Source organism: Amborella trichopoda, chromosome 10 (genome assembly GCF_054954075.1).
Source record: "Amborella trichopoda isolate Santa Cruz 75 chromosome 10, AtrichopodaSantaCruz75HAP2 v2.0, whole genome shotgun sequence".
NCBI classification, from domain to species: Eukaryota; Viridiplantae; Streptophyta; class Magnoliopsida; order Amborellales; family Amborellaceae; genus Amborella; species Amborella trichopoda.
The window spans coordinates 11,291,291-11,313,099 of NC_142345.1; the positions used below are offsets into that span (position 1 = coordinate 11,291,291).

At 34.8% G+C, this 21,809-nt stretch overlaps 1 protein-coding gene and 2 long non-coding RNA genes across 5 annotated transcripts; 2 read left to right on the forward strand and 1 right to left on the reverse strand.

Moving 5' to 3' along the window:
- The first annotated feature begins 4,367 nt into the window (after window positions 1–4,367).
- MAP70-5 (microtubule-associated proteins 70-5) lies at window positions 4,368–11,889 on the forward strand. 3 transcript variants are annotated; one of them, XM_020674869.2, is made up of 11 exons: window positions 4,368–4,908; window positions 7,162–7,247; window positions 7,345–7,410; window positions 7,490–7,660; window positions 7,927–8,097; window positions 8,614–8,772; window positions 9,120–9,266; window positions 9,668–9,739; window positions 9,815–10,417; window positions 11,263–11,417; window positions 11,668–11,889. In XM_020674869.2, the coding sequence occupies exons 1-11, from the start codon at window positions 4,812–4,814 to the stop codon at window positions 11,708–11,710; spliced, it is 1,770 nt and encodes a 589-aa protein (XP_020530528.1). In that variant the 5' UTR covers window positions 4,368–4,811; the 3' UTR covers window positions 11,711–11,889. The 3 variants fall into 3 exon arrangements, with proteins under 3 accessions (XP_020530528.1, XP_006856278.1, XP_088705905.1); XM_006856216.4 differs by having other exon boundaries at window positions 8,617–8,772; XM_088849779.1 differs by having other exon boundaries at window positions 4,379–4,908; window positions 8,717–8,772.
- On the reverse strand, window positions 6,832–12,687 carry LOC148780055 (uncharacterized). The gene is made up of 2 exons (XR_016042832.1): window positions 12,426–12,687; window positions 6,832–7,223 (listed from the first exon to the last, which is right to left on the reverse strand). It is a non-coding gene; the product is annotated as an uncharacterized LOC148780055 (long non-coding RNA).
- Window positions 12,688–16,014: 3,327 nt separating this feature from the next.
- On the forward strand, window positions 16,015–20,684 carry LOC148780056 (uncharacterized). The gene is made up of 2 exons (XR_016041934.1): window positions 16,015–16,555; window positions 20,394–20,684. It is a non-coding gene; the product is annotated as an uncharacterized LOC148780056 (long non-coding RNA).
- Window positions 20,685–21,809: the final 1,125 nt, after the last annotated feature.

Sequence of the window (21,809 nt, forward strand, 5' to 3'; positions counted from 1 at the left end):
ATGTATGAAAAATCATTAACGATTTTAAAAAAATGGGTATAGATTCGTCATCCTCACTGAATTACTTCAAAAAGTATTAACGATTTTTAAAAAATGAATATGAACGCGTCATTCCCACTAAATTACCCCAAAAAATAAATGTCATCATACCCATAACATAGAAACTCAGAGAGAGAGACAAACGGCACAGACAAGAGTAGAGAGAGAAGAAAAGAGAGAGAGAGGAGTAAAGAGAAGAGAACAGAGAGAGAGAGGCAAGTGGCAAGGGCAAGAGTCTCTATGCAGTCATCCTTCAAAGCAAAGATGGGGATGACTTCTTTTTCTACGTGTTCTTTTAAGCCACTTCACCCATTTACAAAAATGGAAAACGTATTAAAGATGTATTGCAATGTATTTTATATTATATGTATTGCATGCCATATTATGTTATGGATAGACGGCTGTGATTCTTTGCTAGATGGATTTCTGGTCGTCCATTTTAAATGAATACTATGTTGAAATCAGCATAAAATTCATTGAAGATTTGAACTGTTTTTGTGGCTTTAATCGACTTAAAGCCCATGCCCCACAAACCTGGGGCCTACTCAAGTTAAAAATCATAGCCTTGGCTTGTGTATAAATATCAAAAATACCCTCAGTCATTATGGTTGAGTGAAATTTTACTTGGTCTTTTTTTTTTTTTTTCCAAAATTTGATATTTACTTTTATCTTGATTTTGATTGAGAAAAGAGATTCGTGTTTTGACCTAAATTATTGTTGGTGGTTGAAGAATAAAACAAGAGGGCAAAGACAAAGTTTTGGTCCAAACCAATATTAACAGGCAGATTACTTTGTTCACACTTCATGGTATTGAGCAAGGTTCTAGAGCTCGGCCCGGGCTCCTGACTCGGTCCTACCCGAGTTAACTTGAGCGAGACAGGGTCCTTAAAAAAAATTAAAACGAATTGTTCAAAACTTCAATGAAATTGGTAAAATTCATATTAAACCTAAACCAACATAGAAAGTCCAAATAAGCCTGAAAATTATATAAAAATATGAATTTAGAAAAAGATAGTTTAGGGTTGGATAATTTTTTTAAAAAAATATAGAAGAAAATATAAAATAGGACATATGGAAAATAATCTAATTTGCATATAAAATATTTATGCCATGATTTCATAATTTAATTACAGTTTTATGATTTTATTTTTAAGTACTCCAAGTTTTAGCCAAGTACTAAGCTCAGCAATGTACCAAACCCGAATAACTTGGCGAGTTTGAGTCGACTAGACCGAGTCTCAACAAACCATTACAGAAAATATAGATTCTTGTGATTATAAAATTCACCATTTTTGGGGGAAACTTTCAACCAAAATTAAGAAAATTTTGTATACTTTCACAGGGATTGATTGATGTTTTTATGATTGTATTGCTCCATCCTAAGTGCAAGTTGCACCAATAGACTACCCAAAGAAAGGTTTAAAAAAGCATAGCAGTAAATCGGATTGACCACCCTAAAATTGGGTCGAATAAGTGGATCAGCCACCCCAATAACTGGGTCGGATTAATGGATTGCAATCCAGATCAAAGAAAGGACAGCTTTCAGCCTAAAAAAAAATTCAAAAAATGACTAAACATCCCATAAAAATAGTTGCTTTTTAGTTTTAAAAAATAATTAGGTGCGGTGCATTATGTATTTGTATTATTTTACAAAAAATATCGTGAATATTGAGACTTCGTTTCCCCTATTTGGATGTTTGTTCACATCACATCATTGAAAAAAAAAAACTCACAATCATCACAAATATAAATACATGTTCCAAAATGAAACGTACAACAATTGAAATACAACCTAATACTACAAACATAACCATTCTTCATGTATGTTCAAAACCAGATATGATTCATGGCAATATGCCCCTCAATATGCCCCTAGTGAGAAACATCAATTAAATTATTTAATGATAATACAAAGATTGATAAGAAATGTTCGAACCAGTAAAGAGACTACATAATGGCTTAAATTCATACCCTGGCCCACTTTTCGTGTGTGTTTTTAAGCACGAATACAATAAAAAAAAGAGCAAATCACATACAGATACTATTGGGGGTGGTCAATTACCAAACATGCACTCATTTGCTCGAAATTATGAGTACCAAATGTGTATTTCTTTCAAGCCCCCCAGGTTAGTGGACATTGCCCTCACTTAATAAAGTTCTAGAGAAGCTTGTCGACTAAAGCTCTCTTAAGCCATACTTTATCTTGTGCTTAAAAAATTCCCATACTAACAAACATCATCATTCAAACTTTATTTCAATTAATTAGGGTTGGCTATATAAATCATGTTCCTCCATTCTTCATAGATTTAAGATTTATGATAAGATGTGAAAAATTTTTATACTAACACATCCCACATCTCCTATACCCGGGCTTGGGAGAAAATTCCAAAGTTAGTTTGAAACACCGTTTAGAATTCTAACAATAGCTTTGCATCCTTGTCCCGTGGTAAGAATCAATATATAATACAAATGCAGAGGCAAATACCAAGCCATGACTACATAGCCAAGAGAGACATCAACCACTAAACTCTTAAATAGATAGTGTACGGTGTTCAGCTCACTACACCCAACCTAGACCTGGCCCAGCTTAGGACCCCGAGTCAACCCACTTATAGGGTGGGCTGCATGACCAAACAGTTAGACCAGGCCAGGCAACTGCCAAACTAGCAAGCATTGAGGGATAAATTAAAACTCGCCCAAGAATACTAGCTAGGTTAAGCGTGCACAATGTACTTCCTCAAAAGGAATACATTGAGGAAGCCTTAGGGAACATAGAAGATCTACTACCCAGCTTTGCCATTCCGAACTTTGCAACAAGTTTGCCATGAAAGGGGATCTTGATTTTCATATTAAGGCTTACCTCCTATCAGTGCTCATGCTGAAGGACAAGCCAAGCCAAGCCAGCTTAAGGCCATATTTTCCCACAGTCTCTCAAGAGACCCTCTTGATTGGCACTCGAGTCATACCGTAAAACTCCCCATCCTTGAAACCCAATGAGATGATTCAGAAATTCGTCTCATGTTTCGTGGATCAAAAGCATGGCCGGTCACGCTAAGGCAGTTGTCAACCATGAGGCAAACCCCAGGCGAACCCTTCTCAGATTACATCGCCTGGTTCAGTACCTTGTAGAGGCTTAGTCTTATCAACTACCTACTGTTGTGATTCTATTTACAGTAAATTTCAAGAGATCCTTTCCAGATTTTTTCATGTTATTAAGGCAGCAAGCTTTGTAGGAATCCTCTTTGGTCTTCATTTTTAATGCCAAAATATTGAAAAAAGAAATCAGATTTTCATGTTATGAACCATGACCTAGATTATGAACCACTTAAAAATTTGGATCCAAATCCATCATGGACTTTAGAGAGGGGACGTACATCTACAATATGAGGTAGAGGGCTCATAGAAACCCCATTTATGAGTTAAATAGACCTCTTAGGCTCCTAAGACAATGATTTCAAACCATTACGGGTGTCTGCTTCTTTATTTCAAAAATTTTAGGTCTAAATGTGGAGTCAATTAACACTAAAGATAGTGTTGAGAATTAACAACAAATGGAAGCCACGTCAAAAATAGGAGTTTCTCACTTTTAAGAAACAAAAAAGGATACTTTAGATATCTCATGATAAAAGGAGGGGTATTATAGGCAAAACCTCTTTCTCTCACTCTAAAACTACGTGTTCTGAAAGCAAATCCTTTCTCTCTAAAATCACTCAGTTCCAACTCTATCTAGCGTCACCTCTCTCTCTCTCTCCACTAGGGTAGCAATGGATCCGATTATACGGATCCTAAGGGCATATCCAACACTAGGTTTTAAGTGTGAATTCAAATTTTGGATTTGAATATTATCTGTATCTGTGCTTGGGTCCAGCCAAACCCAACCTATACCTATAGGCATAAAGTATATGATGGCAATCATATATCTTTAGAGACTAGGTATTTAAATTAAAAAAAAAAAAAAACAAAAAAACAAATAAAACTCGGTCATATAAAGTGGCAATGGATCTTGACTAGACCCTGGACCCAACAAGTAAACCCGAGACCCAATGCATCCAAGTACGAATCCAGATTTTGAACCCAAATGCTCTTCAGATATCAGTCCCATTTGGACCCGACCAGTTGCCACCCCTCATACTAGTTGCCACCCCTCACAAGATCCGACTAGAGCCTGAACCCAACAGGAGGACTCGAGACCTAACACGTCCAAGGACGAATCCAGATTTTGGACCCGAATCCTTTTCAGATCTCGATCCTAGTCGGACCCGACCTGATCCCACCCGTCACATGCTTCGTGATAAAAAAAGTTGGCATTACAGGCCAGCCTCTCTCTCACTCTAAAACTACGGGTTCCATCTTTGAAATCAAATCCACTTTCTCTCTCTAAAACTAATATCTCTCTCTAACGTCACCTCTCTGCCTCTCTCTCCACGATGAACTGGTCCTCCTCTCTGTTTCCTTCTCTCTCCCCGCAACGTCACCTCTCTCTCTCTCTCTCCATCCCTCTAAAAGATTCCATCTTGATAGATGAAAGCTTACAGAGACATTTCCATTGATAATGGTTTCCACTTGTGCCGGCGAGCCGGCTTTTTGGGGCATTTCGTTTCTTTAGCTCTTGCTTCAGAGCAAGGGAACGTTCCTCTCTTTGCGGTCAATTCCTTACAAAATGGGCTTTACTCAATCGAACCCACTTCTTATAATCCTCTGCAAATCCATTTTTGCAGTGGAAAAATCTTTGGCTTCTTTGGGTTTTCAGAGTAAGCTTCAAAAACCCAGAAATGGGGGATTCAGAGGAATTATTTCGGGAAGATGGTTTCCACGTTTCTTCAGACCCCATTGTGCTAGAGCTCAACCGGTTGGAGAACCATTTGAAAGGTGTTTAATAGCTTCTTACCTCTGTATTATGTTGTTTTGCATTTAAATGCATTGGGTCTTCTCCCCCTCTCCGTCTCTCTTCATTTTCATTGTGAGATGTTTTCATTCCTCTTGTGGGTTTTACAAGAATCATGGTTTTAGCTGAAACTATGATTGGTACTACCATAGTTTTTAGCAGTGAATTCGTAGTGGAACCTGCTTTCGAACGAAAGTAGGAGTAAAACTTATTACTTTCTCTATCTTCTTTTTTCATTTTGAACTGTTTTACTCTTCTTTTGGGCGTTACCAGAATGATGCTTGAAGCTGGAATTATGATACAGTTTGAACTTATTCAGTTGCTTAGCAGTGAATGCAGTTTGGAGCTACCATGTTTTTGAGCAGTGAATTCATTTATAGGGGAACCTGCTTTTAGAGCAAAACAGGAGTTTTTTTTTTTTCAATGGTCTTTCACTCTTCTCTTTTTCATTTTGAAGTATTTATTTCGTCTCCTGGGCTTTTACCAAAATGAAATTTGTAGTCGTATTTCTATGAAATATCTCAAAGTTAATTTTCTCCACTGATTCACCCCCAAAAAAAAAAAAAACAGTTTGTAGTGGTATTTGTGATGTAATTTGGAGTTTTCATGTTGTTTATCAGTTTATAGTGGATACTGCTTTCAGTACTAAAAAGGAACTCTCTCTCTCTCTCTCTCCATTTTGAAATACTTGGTACTTCTTCTCGTTAAAACGCAGTTATGTTCGTAGCCATGATTATAGTCTAAATTACAGTTATCATGTTGTTTAACTGTAGTTTGGAGTTAATTATGTTGTTTTGCAGTGATTTCATAGTGAAACCTGCTTGTATTGCAATTATCTCTCCTCTCTCTCCCGGTCCCCTTGCTCTTTTTCCAATTTGAATTATTTTTTCCACTGGGTTATTACCAAAATGATATTTTATCCATAACCATGATGTGATTTGGATTTACTATCTTGTTTAGGAGGAATTTCATATTGGATCTTCACTTAGCGCAAAATGAGTGTTTGTTTTATAGAATTGGTATAGTAGTCTGATAAAATATAACTTATGGTACACCTTAAGGTTGGAGATAGGATGACCGATGCTTTTTTTTTTATCTGTTAATCTGAATGAGTTTTTGATGCTCAAGTTTGGTGCTATGAAAAATTGCTACTCAAATTCCATGTTGGTCCTTCGTTGACCATTCTCTCGTCCCATTTGTATGCACTACCACTTCTTTCAGAGCTGCCAAAATGAGTTGTAAAGATTACGATCTAAATTGTTGTACAATTTGTTCATATCAGTAATACAAAGGGGCCCGACCCATCAATTCTGGGTTAACTTAGCCAAAATATACGACTGATGAGCTCATCAGTGTTGATCCAAACAGCTAGAACTGATGACTCAGGCTTGAAGGCATCGTATTGGGGTTTTGAACGTCTACCGATGGTTGGTTCATATGTGGTTAAATGATACTTATGGCAATGATGCATCTTCAGTCAAGCACCAACCAACCAATTGATTATGTTTGCCATGAACAATTTGATTGTGCAATTGAAATGCTGGTTTTCTTTTTTGGGTCTCATGTATTATTTGAAAAGAGTCCTGAGTAAACATAAGTAAGATTTCAAAAAAATCCAAAGAAATGCTTATGGAGTTTTATTAAGAAGATATTGAAATGATATGTACAGGCAATTCCTAAATCCTAGTTTCTGAATCACCACCAGTGACCTAGCTCCTGGGCTTTCAGTAGTTGTTCTGAGAAATTTAGTTTTTGCAGCTAAATATTCATAAACATGCAAGTTAGTATAAATATACATTTTTCGTTTAAAAGAAGAAAAAAAGCACTCCTTAGAGTTGATTTTGCTGAATCTATATGTGTAAATTCTGTTCAAATTGAAATCAAAGAAAAAAAATAAAGAGTCAATATTTCATGATCATAAAAAACTAAATCAACCCATTAGTTGTAAACTCCTTGGGTTCCATGTTGCACGAAAATATATATTCATAATGCCTTTGCATCTGTAAGGTGTACTTGGTTCCTTGTTGGCACAAACATCAAGGTGTATATTAGTACCTACAGTTTGTATTTATTAATGGGTGACATTTTACTTGAATCATACACTCCACAAAAGAATTCAGATTGAGTAGATTCATTCTCCACACCTACTTGTTTCCTCTTGTTTATCAGGGCATCCTCTGCTTAAATGGCAAAATTGAAATGTCTTAACCCTCTTGGTTAATCCTGATAACTTGTAGATAACGATCGAGAATTGGGAATAGCTCATGCTGAAATCAAGGCCTTGAAAGTGACAGAACGTCTGAAAGAGAAAGCAGTGGAAGAGGTAATCACATATTAATAATTTCCTGTTCTTTCTTAACAAGAAGCAATGTCTCCTTAACAAGTTACAAAACTAATTTTGCTTATTTACTTTGGTTCAGCTCAATGATGATCTGAAAAAACTTGATGAGAAACTTAGATTTACTGAAAATCTTCTTGAAGACAAGGTCAGTTACTACATGAAAATATAGATAATCATGTTTTCTTTAATAAATATTTATTTCTATTTATATCTTATATTTGCAGAATCTTGAAATAAAGAAGTTGGTTAGTGAGAGGAGAGATGCATTGGCAGCACAATTTGCAGCTGAAGCAACTCTTCGTAGAGTACATGCAAATCAGAAGGATGAGGATTACATTCCACTTGACGCTGTCCTTGCTCCTATGGAGTCTGAGATCAGAATGTGCCGGAATGAGGTACACAGCTATGTGTATGTGTGTATGTGTGTGTGTGTGTGTGTGTGTGTGTGTGTGTGTGTGTTTGTGTGTGTGTGTGTGTGTGTGTGTGTGTGTTTGTGTGTGTGTGTGTGTGTGTGTGTGTGTGTGTGTTTGTGTGTGTGTGTGTGTGTGTGTGTGTGTGTGTGTGAGAGAGAGAGAGAGAGAGAGAGAGAGAGAGAGAGAGAGATACTCAGTCCACACCTTTCGTATGCGATCCAAAATAGTTAACATCATTATTTTAGCAGATTTCAGTACTCCAAGAAGATAAGAAGGCTTTAGAGCGCCTTACCAAATCAAAGGAGTTGGCATTACTAGAGACTGAGAGGATGCTGAAAATTGCAATAGAGAGAGCATTGTTGGTGGAAGATCTTCAAAACCAGAATTTGGAGTTGAAGAGACAGATTGATATTTGCCAGGCATGGATTTGCTTTGGTTTGCTTCTTTGTTTTAGGTTAAATCATTGAAACTTGTGGGATACATTAAATAAAAGCATGCTACAATCTAATGGATTATGGAGAACCATAGTCCATAAGGTCATCTCCATCCAATGAATAGATAAGTGGTGATTGTTAGAGTGGGACCCACCAGAACTGGACATGTCCCCAATGGCGGGGTCCCACCTCCCTCTCACTGCAACAATGTCCATGATTTCAGTGGGTGGTGATTATCTGATGGTCCATAGTTTCTCACAAACCATTAAATTATAGTATATGTCCAGGTATGTTAAATTAATTTTACGTGCTTTGTCTGAAAATTTGGAGGTCTGAAGTAAGGATAAAACCGATGATCATACATTCCATGTAAAGCCAAATATAAAAGACAAGAAAATGAAAGAAAATTAACAAGCTTAGGAAAGGCAGTTCAAATAACAGTTAGAAGAAAAATGAAAACAATAATTTATTTGCTCATTGACAAAGATTTCAAGTCTTTAGCAGGAAGAGAATAGAATTCTAGATAAAGCCAACCGTCAGAAGGTTGCAGAAGTTGAAAAGCTTAGCCAAACCATACATGAATTGGAGGAATCTATTCTTGCAGGTGGTGCAGCTGCGAATGCTGTACGCGATTACCAGCGCCAGATTCTTGAAATGAATGTTAGTTCTTAGCCCATTATCATTTTAATTCATATTTTAGATGTGGCTTACATATTGGGAATTTCTCCATTTGGTTAATTACCAAAAAGGAAGAAAAATTCCCCTTGGTTGGTTATCTAGAAAATTCTCCATTTGGTTTATTTATTAAAAAAGAAAAAAATAAACTATAGTTCTTTTATGAAACCTATGGATAGTCAACTCAGTATTTATGTGAAACCTATGCTGGATATTCATAGTCTATTCTATTGAATTGCTTAGCTTCTAGTCTTCTTCTATACTATTAAACTATAGTTGTTTAATGTTTGTTTCTGAGCTTTGTACTTTGAATGCTTTTCAAAAAATTTCAGGAAGAGAGGAGGACACTTGAGAGGGAACTCGCGAGGGTTAAGATTTTAGCAAATCGAGTTGCTACTGTGGTAGCGAATGAGTGGAAGGATGATAATGACAAGGTCATGCCTGTGAAGCAATGGCTGGAAGAGCGGAAGGTTTTGCAGGTAAATTCATAGTAAAATCATTAAGATGCTCCTCAATTCTTATATTGCAAGACGGTACCTTTGGTGAGTTAGGGTTACCTACATATTTATATATAGATGTTTTTATATGGTTAGTGCCTACCCTTTTCATCCGAATGAAAAGAGTAAACAAATTCCCGTAATATGGTTTTTGAAGGTGCATTTTATTATATTGCTATACAATTGTTGCATAAAATCTCTCCCCATATGTGTGTGTGTGTGTGGAGAGAGAGAGAGAGAGAGAGAGAGAGAGAGAGAGAGAGAGGGTATATGTATATAATTGGTTCTTCATATCAAGAAAATTCCCTTTCAATTTGTGCTTGTTTAAGTTACTGACCTTTAGAAGAGTGACCAATTCTGATGTTTTGTTTATAACTTTGAAGGGGGAGATACAAAGGCTACGAGACAAGCTTAATGTTTCAGAACGAACTGCTAAGGCTGAATCTCAGCTAAAAGTATGGACTACCTTGTATCCTTATTTAATCTTCAAGCTATTTTTCTTTAATTTACTCTGATTTTTCTCTCCTCAGGACAAATTTAAATTGAGGTTAAAGACCTTGGAAGAAGGCTTAAAGCAAGTCACAACTTCATCTCCTAATACTGAGGGCTCACATTTGAAACAAACTGTAAAACCTGAGCCTGTATTAGGATACTTGTCGAGTAATATGGGACCAAGAAAGAGATCACAATCTCAACCAAGGGCTTCATTTAATGCAGAGCAAAGTACTGTTCAGCAAAGACCAAATGTCACATCTGAAAATTCCAACTCAAACAGAACCTTGGAACATGTGAATAGCTTGAAATATAAATATATTTCTGGGAAAAATCTGGTGAAAAAGAATTTGTGGGCACCAAGGAACAAATTGGTAGATGATGTTGGCAAGGAGAACTCAGAAAGAAAGGAGGATGTAGGTTTAGAAGAGTTTGCTTCAGTTGGGCCTGAAGTTTCGAAGGATTTCTCTGCTGAGGCTCATAGTATGCAAAGTACCCCAGAGAAGGATGATTTGAATGTTGATTGTGAAGATATTGTTTCTGGATTTCTTTATGATAAGTTGCAAAAGGAGGTGCTTAATTTAAGGAAATCTTCTCAGGAGAAAGACGGGCTTTTAACTGCTAAAGATGAAGAAATCAAGGTACTTTCTTCTCTTTTTGTAAGTTACAGCTCTTATCACAAGAACAATATAGAAGTTTTGCATTTCAAAATGAAAATTGTTTATCATTTGAAAGTCTACTACTTAGAAAAGAGGAAAAGACTTTAACACTAATTTTGCATTGCAGTTGCTTGATTCAAACCATGTATATCTTTGTACAATATTGATACAAAGTCAACTTCATAAAAGCAATTGATCATGATATTAAAAATAAGCTGAAATTTGTGATTCAGAAATTTGGAAGGGCTCAAATTTTACATATTTTAGGAGAGACTTCATTATTTTCATGAATTTGTCGATTTTGGTGAAGTTTTGATTCTTTCATGAATTTGTGGAATCCTCCAATAATGCTTATTTTCCTGTTTTTAGACAAAAAGGGTTCAGTTTCTCATTTTTACATGCCATTAAAACTTCAGTCTACATTTTAAAAATGGACCAGCAACATTAACGGGATAACCGCTGACACAATGAATTTCATGATGACATTCGTATATATCCATTTTGGTGTCAGTGAGGTATAGTGGCCAAATTGGGCTTAAATATACATACATACGACAAAACATTATCCGATATTACTATTTGGAGGCTGAACGTGAGGCAGATGTGGATGTCCTAAAAAATAGTGAGGGATATTGGGACTTCTTTCCTCCTTTAAAGGCTCCATCGAATTGGCTAATATGTAATTATCCCTTAAATTATTACATCTGTAGTATGAAATTACATTAGAAATTAGAACAAAAACTTGGTTTGAAAAAAAACTCAATTTTTTTTTTTTTTTACTTTAATTGACTTCTTATTAATGACCTCGCCTTGTATTCCTTGGAAAGATGCTTGTTAAGAAGATTGACACTCTAACAAAGGCTATGGAAACTGAATTGAAGAAGATGCGAAGAGAATCTGCTTCCAAAGAGAGGGAATTAACCCCGAGGAGGGTTCAAAAGGACCCATTACACAAAAGCAGTACCATGATTATCTCTAAAAGGTTCGTAAGTTGTTTTCCCTTTCTCTCTTTTTTTTTTGCTAGCATTTTCCTGGGTATTGACTTTCCAAGTTTCTTTTAGCGGGGCTTCATGCAGAATCTCCAAAGGTATCTTTGAATATTTCTTCCTTTTTGACATAAAATGGAACAAGGCTTCCACCTGTGGGTGTTGGAAGCTCTCATATCTGTTAATTAGCAAAATTGTAATAAAAGGATGAACACTTAAGCTTGTCTTTTTGGTTTTTTTTTTCAGGGCTGTAAAAAGTGTCGAAGTTTCTTGTAATTCAAGAGGTTAAAGTGGTGTTTAGATCTGTTACCATCATCCATATACCATGTTTTTTGGGTGTTTGTATAGAATGAAATGTAGTTTTTGAGTACAAATGGTTAAATAAAGACACGGTGTAATGTATAGTTTTTGTTGGGATGTAGTGTGAACGACATAATGAAATTTCTTTTGTCTAGTATTATTATCTTCTACCGTGTATCTTCTTCTTATCATTCTAATTCTTCTTTTTTCCAAGTTTTCCTTTATGGGAAAACTGAGAAAACAGGAATCCCCACGGCACTGATAACTTGGTTATTTGGCTTGATAAGACATTCGATGAAATCGAGAACCTTCTTTTATGTAATTATGAAACATATTTCTTTAGACTTCTTATATTTGAAAGGAATATAATTGTTTAGTCAATCAAAGGCATTTCTGTTTTTTCTTCTTAGTAATTTTCAGTGTTTTAAAATTTTTTTTGGCCGGATTGGAACCGGTGGTGTACCGGTCCATTAACACCCTCCAGTTTTGCCTTGGTTCCCACCTGTTTGTCGCGATTCTTTTTTATTTTTTCAATTAAAAAAAACCTGAAAAACCAGCCAACTGGTTTGGGCGGTTCTGAGCCATTTCTGAACTTTATTTGATGAATGTTATGATTGGGGTGAGCAGAGGGTATCTTTCCCATAATACAAGTACACAATTCATATAAAGATGCAGAACCTGCTAAGAAAAGAGGTAAACCAAACCTGCAATAGCTCTTCGTTGCTTCACTGATTTGAAAAACAAAAATAGACATCCGCAAATAACTGTATATGCAGCAATGCCAAACCTCTCTATGACTCATGAAAAGCTGGGAATATTTTGAAAATATTCCATGGAAAATTGGCCTGAGTTGTTCCACCATAGAGTGAGATTCCTTGAAGATCACCATCTCACTTACCCTGAAAGCTATATAAGATGGTGGGTAAGAAAGAGAATAATAGCTGTCCTTTTCTGATGAGCAGCTCTGAAATGTATGTCTGCGTGAGAGAGAGATTCTTCAAAGATATGCTTCTCACTCATCCTATTGAGCTCTCTAGAATGGTTGGTAGGGATGGCTGCCACTTGCGGGGCCTGTCCCGAACCAAACAGTCCTCAACCCCTCAACTACGACTTCTTCGGCCATTACCCACTTCACACCGATCCCTAAAATGAGCTCCTTTAACTGCCTTTTCGTCACCATTACTTTGAATCGAGCTCCACCAGAGTCCTCCTTCCCCATTTCTTGGATAGATGGGGGCTCACATATGTATGGCTCAAAGTCTTCTCCACCACCATTGAAGATTACCATTCTGATTTTATTTCCCTCTTCTTCTTCTTTTGCTACTGGTACTTGCGGAGAAAGAAAGAGTTCCATACAATTACCCATGGTGGTGGTGGTTGGTGGCTGGTGGCGGCTTCCTTTATGAAGAATACCACGTCTATGTGCATGGATGATATTTATAGACATTGGAATTGTAATTCAAAATGCCACAACAATGTGTTTAATATAAGCAATGTAATTTATGATAATTTATCAAACAAAAACAAATGTTAGTCTTGGTTCAATGTGTCAAATGAAGAGTATATATAAATAATGTACTGTAACATAAGAACCTGTTATTTCTTTTTGTTGGGTATGGTTCAATGTCACGAAGAAACTGAAGATTTAATATAATTAATCTTCATCACACAATAATAATAATAATAATAATAATAATAATAATAATAATAATAATAATAATAATAATAATAATAATAATAATAATAATAATAATAATAATAATAATAATAATAATAATAATAATAATAGTAATAATAATAGTAATAAGAATAATAATAAGAATAATAGTAATAATAATAATAATAGTAATAATAATAGTAATAATAGTAATAATAATAATATTAATATTAATATCAATAATAATAATAATAATAATAATAATAATAATAATAATAATAATAATAATAATAATAATAATAGTAATAATAATAATAAGAATAATAATAATAATAATAATAATAATAATAATAATAATAATAATAGTAGTAGTAGTAATGTTTCTACTTGCTATCACGTCTATAGGGGAACGTGTTTGCTACCTTTGGTGTTTTAATTTTAATCGCTTCCATTAAGTCTACTTTTAAGAATTGGTCGGTCCCACGTGTTATGCTTTCACATACAAGGTTTATGGATCGACGGTTTGGGTCCATTCTGAGAGATCCTACGTATGAAAAGGAACTTAAAAACAGAGAACGCATTTATTCAGGAAAAATTCATGAGTCATCGGGCTCGCTGACACAAAAACATCCATCCTAACGTTATGTAGAGTGTATTGTCCATGAATAATATATTGACGATGAATAAAAAAAACTAAAAATTATATTTTTAATTTTTAAAATTTATTCTTCTTTATTGACATGAATATATATATATATTATATGAAAAAAGTTCCTGTACGTCCATGTGCGTACCAATATAGTAAACGTTCAATAGCCCATATCAAATCTAGCCGATCTGACGGTCACGGTTGTTCGAGAGTGTTTGAATTTTAATTTTTTTTTCAAATAAGAATGATCTGAAATTTAGAGCATATGTACATCTTAGTGAGGCGTACCTAATAAAAATATAAAAAAATAATTCAAAAAACCAATTGACCAAAATACCCCTGAAACTTTTCAGGGGTATTTTGGTCAATTTATTTCATGTAAAATATATTTTTGATATTTTTCGTAGATTTGCCTATTTTTTATGAATATACGTTCCAAATTTCAGATCATTTCGATTTGTAAAAACAAAATGAAAAATAAAATACTGTCGGACATTTATGATCGTCAAATCGGCCCAGATTCGATATGGGACGTTCGGAGTTTACTGTAGCGGTACACGAATCGGCATACCGTAGCATCTTCCTATACATATATAGGCATATTCTAAATTTCACAACCCTTCAAATTACAAAGGTTCAAGATAGAGAGAGTTGTGAAGGGTGGATTTATTAATTTTGCAATCTATTTTTTTAAAAAAGTTACTTTTGTAGGACAAATTTGTAAAAGGTGTGGTTTTTATAAAGTTGCAACCTTAAACAATCCAATTAAGGGGTACCTTAAAATTTTATCATAACATGTAATTTTGTTGTAAGAAATTCTTAGTATTACATTAAAATCTATTTTCATACCTAATTAGAAAATATTAAAATCCAAAAATGGTTAAAATCAAGTAGATCTATAAATATATGAAAATCTTGAAAATGTACGGCCTAGATAATGTGTTGCAATATGCACTATTTCCGATACTCGAAAACTTTTTTTTTTCATATTTATATATCTCGATGTTGAGATGATCGATTAGTGGATTTTTTCAACATTAACGCAACATTTCCGATAGATTTTTGAGGTGCATCTGTGATTCTACATTTTAAGGTGGCAACCTTATTAAAAATTTTCCCATTGGTAAATATTACTCTAAGACAAAGGGTATTTTTGTCATCTCTATAAGGGGTAAAATTGAAATTTTAACTAAAAGACAATGGCACTCTACAAATAAAATTGCAGTACAGTAATTTCCAAAATGTCATTGTACTTTTGTGAAAAATTCAAATTTGTCATTGCTTAATTGTAAAGTTACCTATTTAAATAATTTTTTAATGAAAAAATAGTGATTGTTTTGATAAATACACCTATCACAACCCCTTATAACTTGAACCTTTGTATTTTGAGGGGTTGTTAACTCTAGACAAACCCATATATATATATATATATATATATATATATATATATATATATATAAATGGAAAAATTTATATAGAGCCGAGGGTCTAAACAATCAAATTTGAGCCTACCTCAAAAATTTCATAAAAAAATGTTGTTTTGATGCTCAAATATCTTCAAATTTATCATCTCGACATCAAGATGCATTGATATGAGGAAAAATTGGATTTCAAGTTTTGGAAATATTGTATTTGTTATGCATTTTTGGATCGTCAATTTTCAAGATTTTTAAGTTTTCATAGATCTTTCATCTACATTATTTTTGGAGCTTTAAATTTTATAAATAAATGTGAAAGCATATTTTAAGGCTTTCACAAAGGTTTTCAGTAGTGAAACCAAATTTCTCGATACTATTTGAAGGTAGGCTCTAATTTGATTGTTTAGAGCTTAGACTCTATACATCAGCACCCATATATATATGAAAAGTTTTAATAAGATTACAACCCTATTGCAACATATGTGGTTGCAACCTTCTTTACCATCCAATAAAATGGACGGTGGATATTTAAAAAAGAAATGACAGATGGGAAATTGGAAAACGGAAAGCCCAATTGCTATTTTCAATTTCCTTCCAAATTCTTTCCTGGACGTCTCTCTCTCCATCATCAGAACCTCTTACCAAATTCTCTCTCTATCCTCTTGGATGACTCTCTCTCTCCATCAACCTTTAGAGAGAGGTTCAGAGAGGTTCATCACTAGGGATGGAAAGAACCGTTTAGAGAGAGAGAGGTACAAAGAGAAGATGGAAGGAGAGCATTAGGGTTAGGATTAGAAAAGGCCCTAGGACTTTAGAGAGAGAAGGTTGAAAAAGGGTATACAGAGAGAAGATTGAGGGAAATTGAAGGAGCATATCGAAGAAAAGTAGAGACAGAGAGAGGTGCAAAGAGAGAAGATTGAAGGAGACCATTAGGGCTTGTGATAGAAAAGGTCCTCTAAGCATTTGCTGCCATTCAAAATTAGCCAAAGTCAATGAGGAATTGCAAAGTTCAAGAAAAGTTCAATGACTATTTCTGCTGGCATTTGTTGCCATTTGACATCCTCTGCAACCATTGAAATTCCAGCACCTCAATCAAGCTGTCTCTCTATTGTGGGTTTTAGAGTTCGAAATCTAGAATAATCTCTTTGGTTTTTTTTTTTTTCCCTAATGAAGAATTTTTTTCCCTAATTAGCTATTTTGGTGCATATGAGCTACTTCTTCTTCTTCTTCTGTTCTTGGTGATTTCTTTGGGTGTTTATTTTGCCATATGATGATTCTTTTGCTCAAATCAACGTTTTGGTGCATCTGAGCTATTCTCTCTTTGTTCTGGTGCATCTGAGCTATTATCACTTCTTCTTCTTTTTTTTTTGCCTTAAATTTTTCTTCCACCTCATTTTGTTCCATGTAAAGCTATTATTAATGCATCCATTGCGTGCTTGAATTTAGTAGATGTTTATTCTAGCAAAGTTCACAGTTTTGAAGAACCTTGGGTTCAATCACTGAATTTATTTTTACCTTTTTCTTTTACTTTTTGTTTTGGGGAAAATATTTTTTGGATAAGTGGTGATCAAATTAGTGTGAACTACGAGAAAATCATTTTCAATTCAAGATCGACAATTTGGTTGATTTAGTTTTGTTATTTACTTTGGAATTGGGCTACAAATTATCTAATCTCTTAATCCACCTATTAAATTAATTTGAATCAGGCCTGGCAAATAAAAGAAATCAAACCAATATGTTTGGAAAAACCACTCAATTGAATAATTTTCTTCAAAATTACAAATACCAAAACTATTGTGCATGATAAATGGATTTTGAAATGGTGGTGATCGGAGATGCTACAAAATTTCTATAAATTTGCAGCATGTTAGATAAAGCTAAATTTTTTCTCAACCCATTAATTTAAGTTTATATTTTGTTTTCGATTTTGAACTCATTTATCCCAGATAAATGAGTGTTATGTACTTGTCAATGTACATTACATGCATGGATTAATAGGAATTTTATATGGATGATGTTATGAAATGTTGGTGATTAGAGATATTGCAATTTTTCAGTAAATTTGTAGTTACATGCTTGTTGCACTACTCTTTATGAGAATATTAAATATTTTTTGTATATGAATGAAGAAGAAAGGCTAGCCAATTATTTGTATAGTAAGAATTTTTGATGTGTATAAATGAGTATGTAAAGAGAGAATGTGTATATTGGTAGCAACCTTATGGTATTTATGTGTTCATGGTTTTGTTGCTATCGTTGTATGTGATAAAGGTATCCATCTTATAAATATTAGGAGTGTTAAAAGAGTAGTACTTAACGCCTGACAATTGTATGATAAGTAGAAGTCTTTAATTCTAGCTCTAGAATTTTTTGAATAATTCTGACTTAAAACGAGTCGATAAATGTCTAATTAGAATTTCCTTTCATGTTTATGAGTCTATAAAATAGGATTGATCTAAAGTTAGACATAAAGAACATAATTGACATGGAGGTGGAGAGTATTTCAGGTATTCATATTTTTGAGGAGTATAACGACAATGAAACAAATGATATTATTCATGTGGATGGTGACAATAGCAATGACTCTTATGTAAGTCAGGAAGAGACTTGCACAGGAGAGCCAATAACTTTGGAATGTAATAATGAGGTTCCACAAGAAGGTATGCGGTTTGAATCTCCTGAAGCCGCATTTGATTTGTATAATAAATATGCAAAAAGAATTGGTCTTAATGTTCAATGTTCTTCAACTCGTTGATCAAGAAAAGATGGATCGGTCATTGCTCGCGAATATGTATGTTCAAACAAGGTCTGCGGCACAAGAAGTATGAGGGAATCAATCTCGACCCTATACAAGGATATAGTGTCAAGCAAAGCTAGAATGAAGAAAGATGAATATGGTATATGGTTCATTTTGAAACACGAGAAAGATCTCTCTCATGCTTTTACTTCACCATCCAAAGTCCATCTCCTTAGGTCATATCGTACAATTCCGAAGGCCATGAGAGAGATGATCTACATGTATAACTTATGTGGGTTAACTGCCCCAAAGATAACAAAAGTGTTGTCTATACAAGTTGGATGTCCAAGGAGTCTCCCTTTTGTGGAAGTACAATGCAAGAATGCAATATATAACAATCGAAAAAAAAAATCAAAATTGGTAAGTGGGGATGCGGAGGGTTTGATGGAATTATTTGTTACCAAGAGTGCCACAAACCCATTATTTGCATACAAGATACAAGTTGATGAAGACGAGGGCTTAACCAATGTGATATGGGTCGATGCAAAATCAAGGATCGCTTACGAGTTCTTTGGGGATGTAATTATATTTGATACAACATGCAAAACCAATGCTTATGGGATGCTATGTGCCCCAATTTTAGGAGTAAACCACCACATAAAAACTATATTCTTAGGATGTGCTTTGCTCCATAGAGAGGATGAGTCTTTTACATGTCTGTTCACAAAATGGCTCGAGGTGATGAATGGATGCCGACCCAAGACAATTATCACAGACCAAGATAGGGCAATGGCCCTTGCAATAAAAAATGTAATCTTGAAATCTCGACGTCACTTGTGAAGATGGCATATTACACAAAAAATTGAGCACCACCATCATGGAATTTGAAGATGAGTGGCGAAGAATGATAGAAAGATATGAATTGATGAACAATGATTGGATGCAGTCCCTATATGAAATCCGACACCGGTGGATAGATGTATATTTGCAAGATTGCTTCTCTGCTGGCAATAGGACTAGTGGAAGAAGCGAAGCCATGAATAAGGACCTTAAGGCATATGTAACTTCTCATACTAAGTTGACTATATTTATTAGCCGAAGAGTTAATTGATAAAATTTTTGATGAGGAAAACAATGCAAGCTTCAAATCTCATAATGAAACACCAGTTATGAAGATTGCGACCCGCACGGAGAGGCAAATGACTCAAATTTACACCCCAACTATATTTAAAAACTTATTTAAGCTAGAGTTGATGACGGCCACTGATCTTACTTGTGAAGTGCAAGAGGATGACTTGATGATATGCACTTTCACTTTGAAAGAATATGGGGCATGCCACCCTGCCCACACAGTTTTATTTAGTAATAATGAGGAGAAAGTAACATGTAGCTGCCATCTATATGAGAGCATGGGTATCCCTTGTAGTCATATATAGGGTATTTGTTTTAAAAAATATCCTTGAGTTACCCCAATACTATATAATGAAGCCATGGACAAAGGATGTGACAAAGGGGGTTGCTCGTGCTGGTTTTGGAATTCAAGTAAGGGTCAATCGGGAGGATGCCTATTCCATGCGCTACAATGATCTATTTCAACGGTGCAACATGCTATTAGCTAATGGGGCCGTGAGTCCTAGTGTATATGAATACGCAAAGATGGTTATATATGAGGCACGCGACAAGGTTGCTGCTAGAGTGGACAAGGATAAAGCTTTCACCAAACAAGTCTCTCCTACCCCTAGTAGCCCTACGTCCTTAGAAACACCTGCCCCTTATGTGGATCTCATCCTCTCCGTAGCTTCCAACCCACATGTGACTATAAAGACTCCAACTTGTGAAAAGTTGAAGGGATGACCACCTACCCATTTGAGAATCAAACCTCGGTACGAAGAGAGAACAAGTAAGAGAAAGTGTGGTGGTTGTGGAGTCATAGGTCATGACAGGCGTAATTGTGCAAGGTACGATCAATCATATTTCATAGTTGTGAGTTTAGGTTTTCAAAGCTAATTAAAGTATTATTTATTGTTTCTTTAATACTTTGATGACTCAAGTTTAATGATTATGAACGATTTTGTGTTAGTTAGTTACTTAGCTCTAACTTGTGAAATATTGTTTAAAAAATGATCTTAATAATAGAATCTATTACATGAAATTGCTTTCTCAGATGCTCCAAATATTATTGAGTTGTTTTCCTTTTATGTTTTGGTATAGAAGCATCACTGCCGAGGGCCTAAGGAACTCCCCAAGGAGTACGGGTAACACTCAAAGCGTCGTGGCTGAGGAGTAACAATGATTGGCCTTTAATTTGATATCTAATTGATTTTTTGATATGTAATTACATTTGTTTTGGATATCTACTTACATATTTTTTTTGGTAGTTCTGATGTTGTTTACCTTGTAAGATATGACGTTTGTGTAAGAACCTTGTATAAGAAGCAAGTGTGTATTTAAGTGTATGATAATTTTCTATGTATATAAGAATGTATTACTGTAGAAAACAAAGGTATTAAATTTGAGCCCTTATGATATGCATGGAAAAGTGTGGAAGATGACGTTTTGTGGAAAACATAACCTTTCTTCAACATAGGCTATTGATAATGTTCATGGTAATTTGTTATTGTTTATGCTAAGAAGATGTGAAGTATTGGACCTACTGCTGCATAATTTGATATATTGGACCTACTGCTACATAAATTGACAATGCAACCTTTAACTTCCCTAATGCATTTCTTAATAAGGAAAGCTCGAATATTTTGTCCGAGCTTTTTTTTAATCAGAGGCAAGTTTGTCCAACCGTTAGCCTTTTACTTTTTATATATATAAATGAGCATATTAGTGGAATGTACTGGTTTAATATGTCTACTCAATTTTAATCTATCTTGTCTTGTTCATTTTTTTTTTACAAATGAGCATATTTCAGGTCCCAACTTATGCAACAAATTTGTTGGGATGTGGGATGTGTAGTTATCGATCCTCCCACACACACACTATCTCATCACGATTGATACCAAATGCTCCCTCTCTCTCATCACGATAGATAGCAATTGTGCTCTCTCTCTATGTCTCTCTCTCTCTCTCCTAAGTTATGTAACCAAAAGACAGGAATGAGTGAAAGAAGTGAAAAATTCAACATATAAAAATAATAAAGTTCACAAAACAATGATGCACTCTTATTCAACCCCCAGGGGATTATAAACCAGAATTTTACCCTATAGACAACCAAATGAAAACAACATGAACTACAGAGCCCTGAATGATTAAACATATACTTAAGAATATAAATGAATATCCTAACGTGACATTGATCGGTTAACTTTTACCACAAACTACTTAAGGAGACACCTCATGCTAGATTTGTGCATGTCACTTGCATATTGGGATCTTGCCCAAATCATAGTCAAGTAAGGCAAAGACATGCTTGCTTTGGTTAGAGTAGCCATTGATGCTAATGGTTGGTTGTGATTGGCTAAGTTAGAAGGTAGCAACATGCCTTTCACCACCGTATGAACAATTTTGAAAAATCCTCAAAGCTCATGCCACCATACATATTTAGGCTATTAGTTAGGCTCAACAGGTAAAGTTGATGAGGGACTTGAGACCAATGACTTTAGGTTCGAATTCTTATCC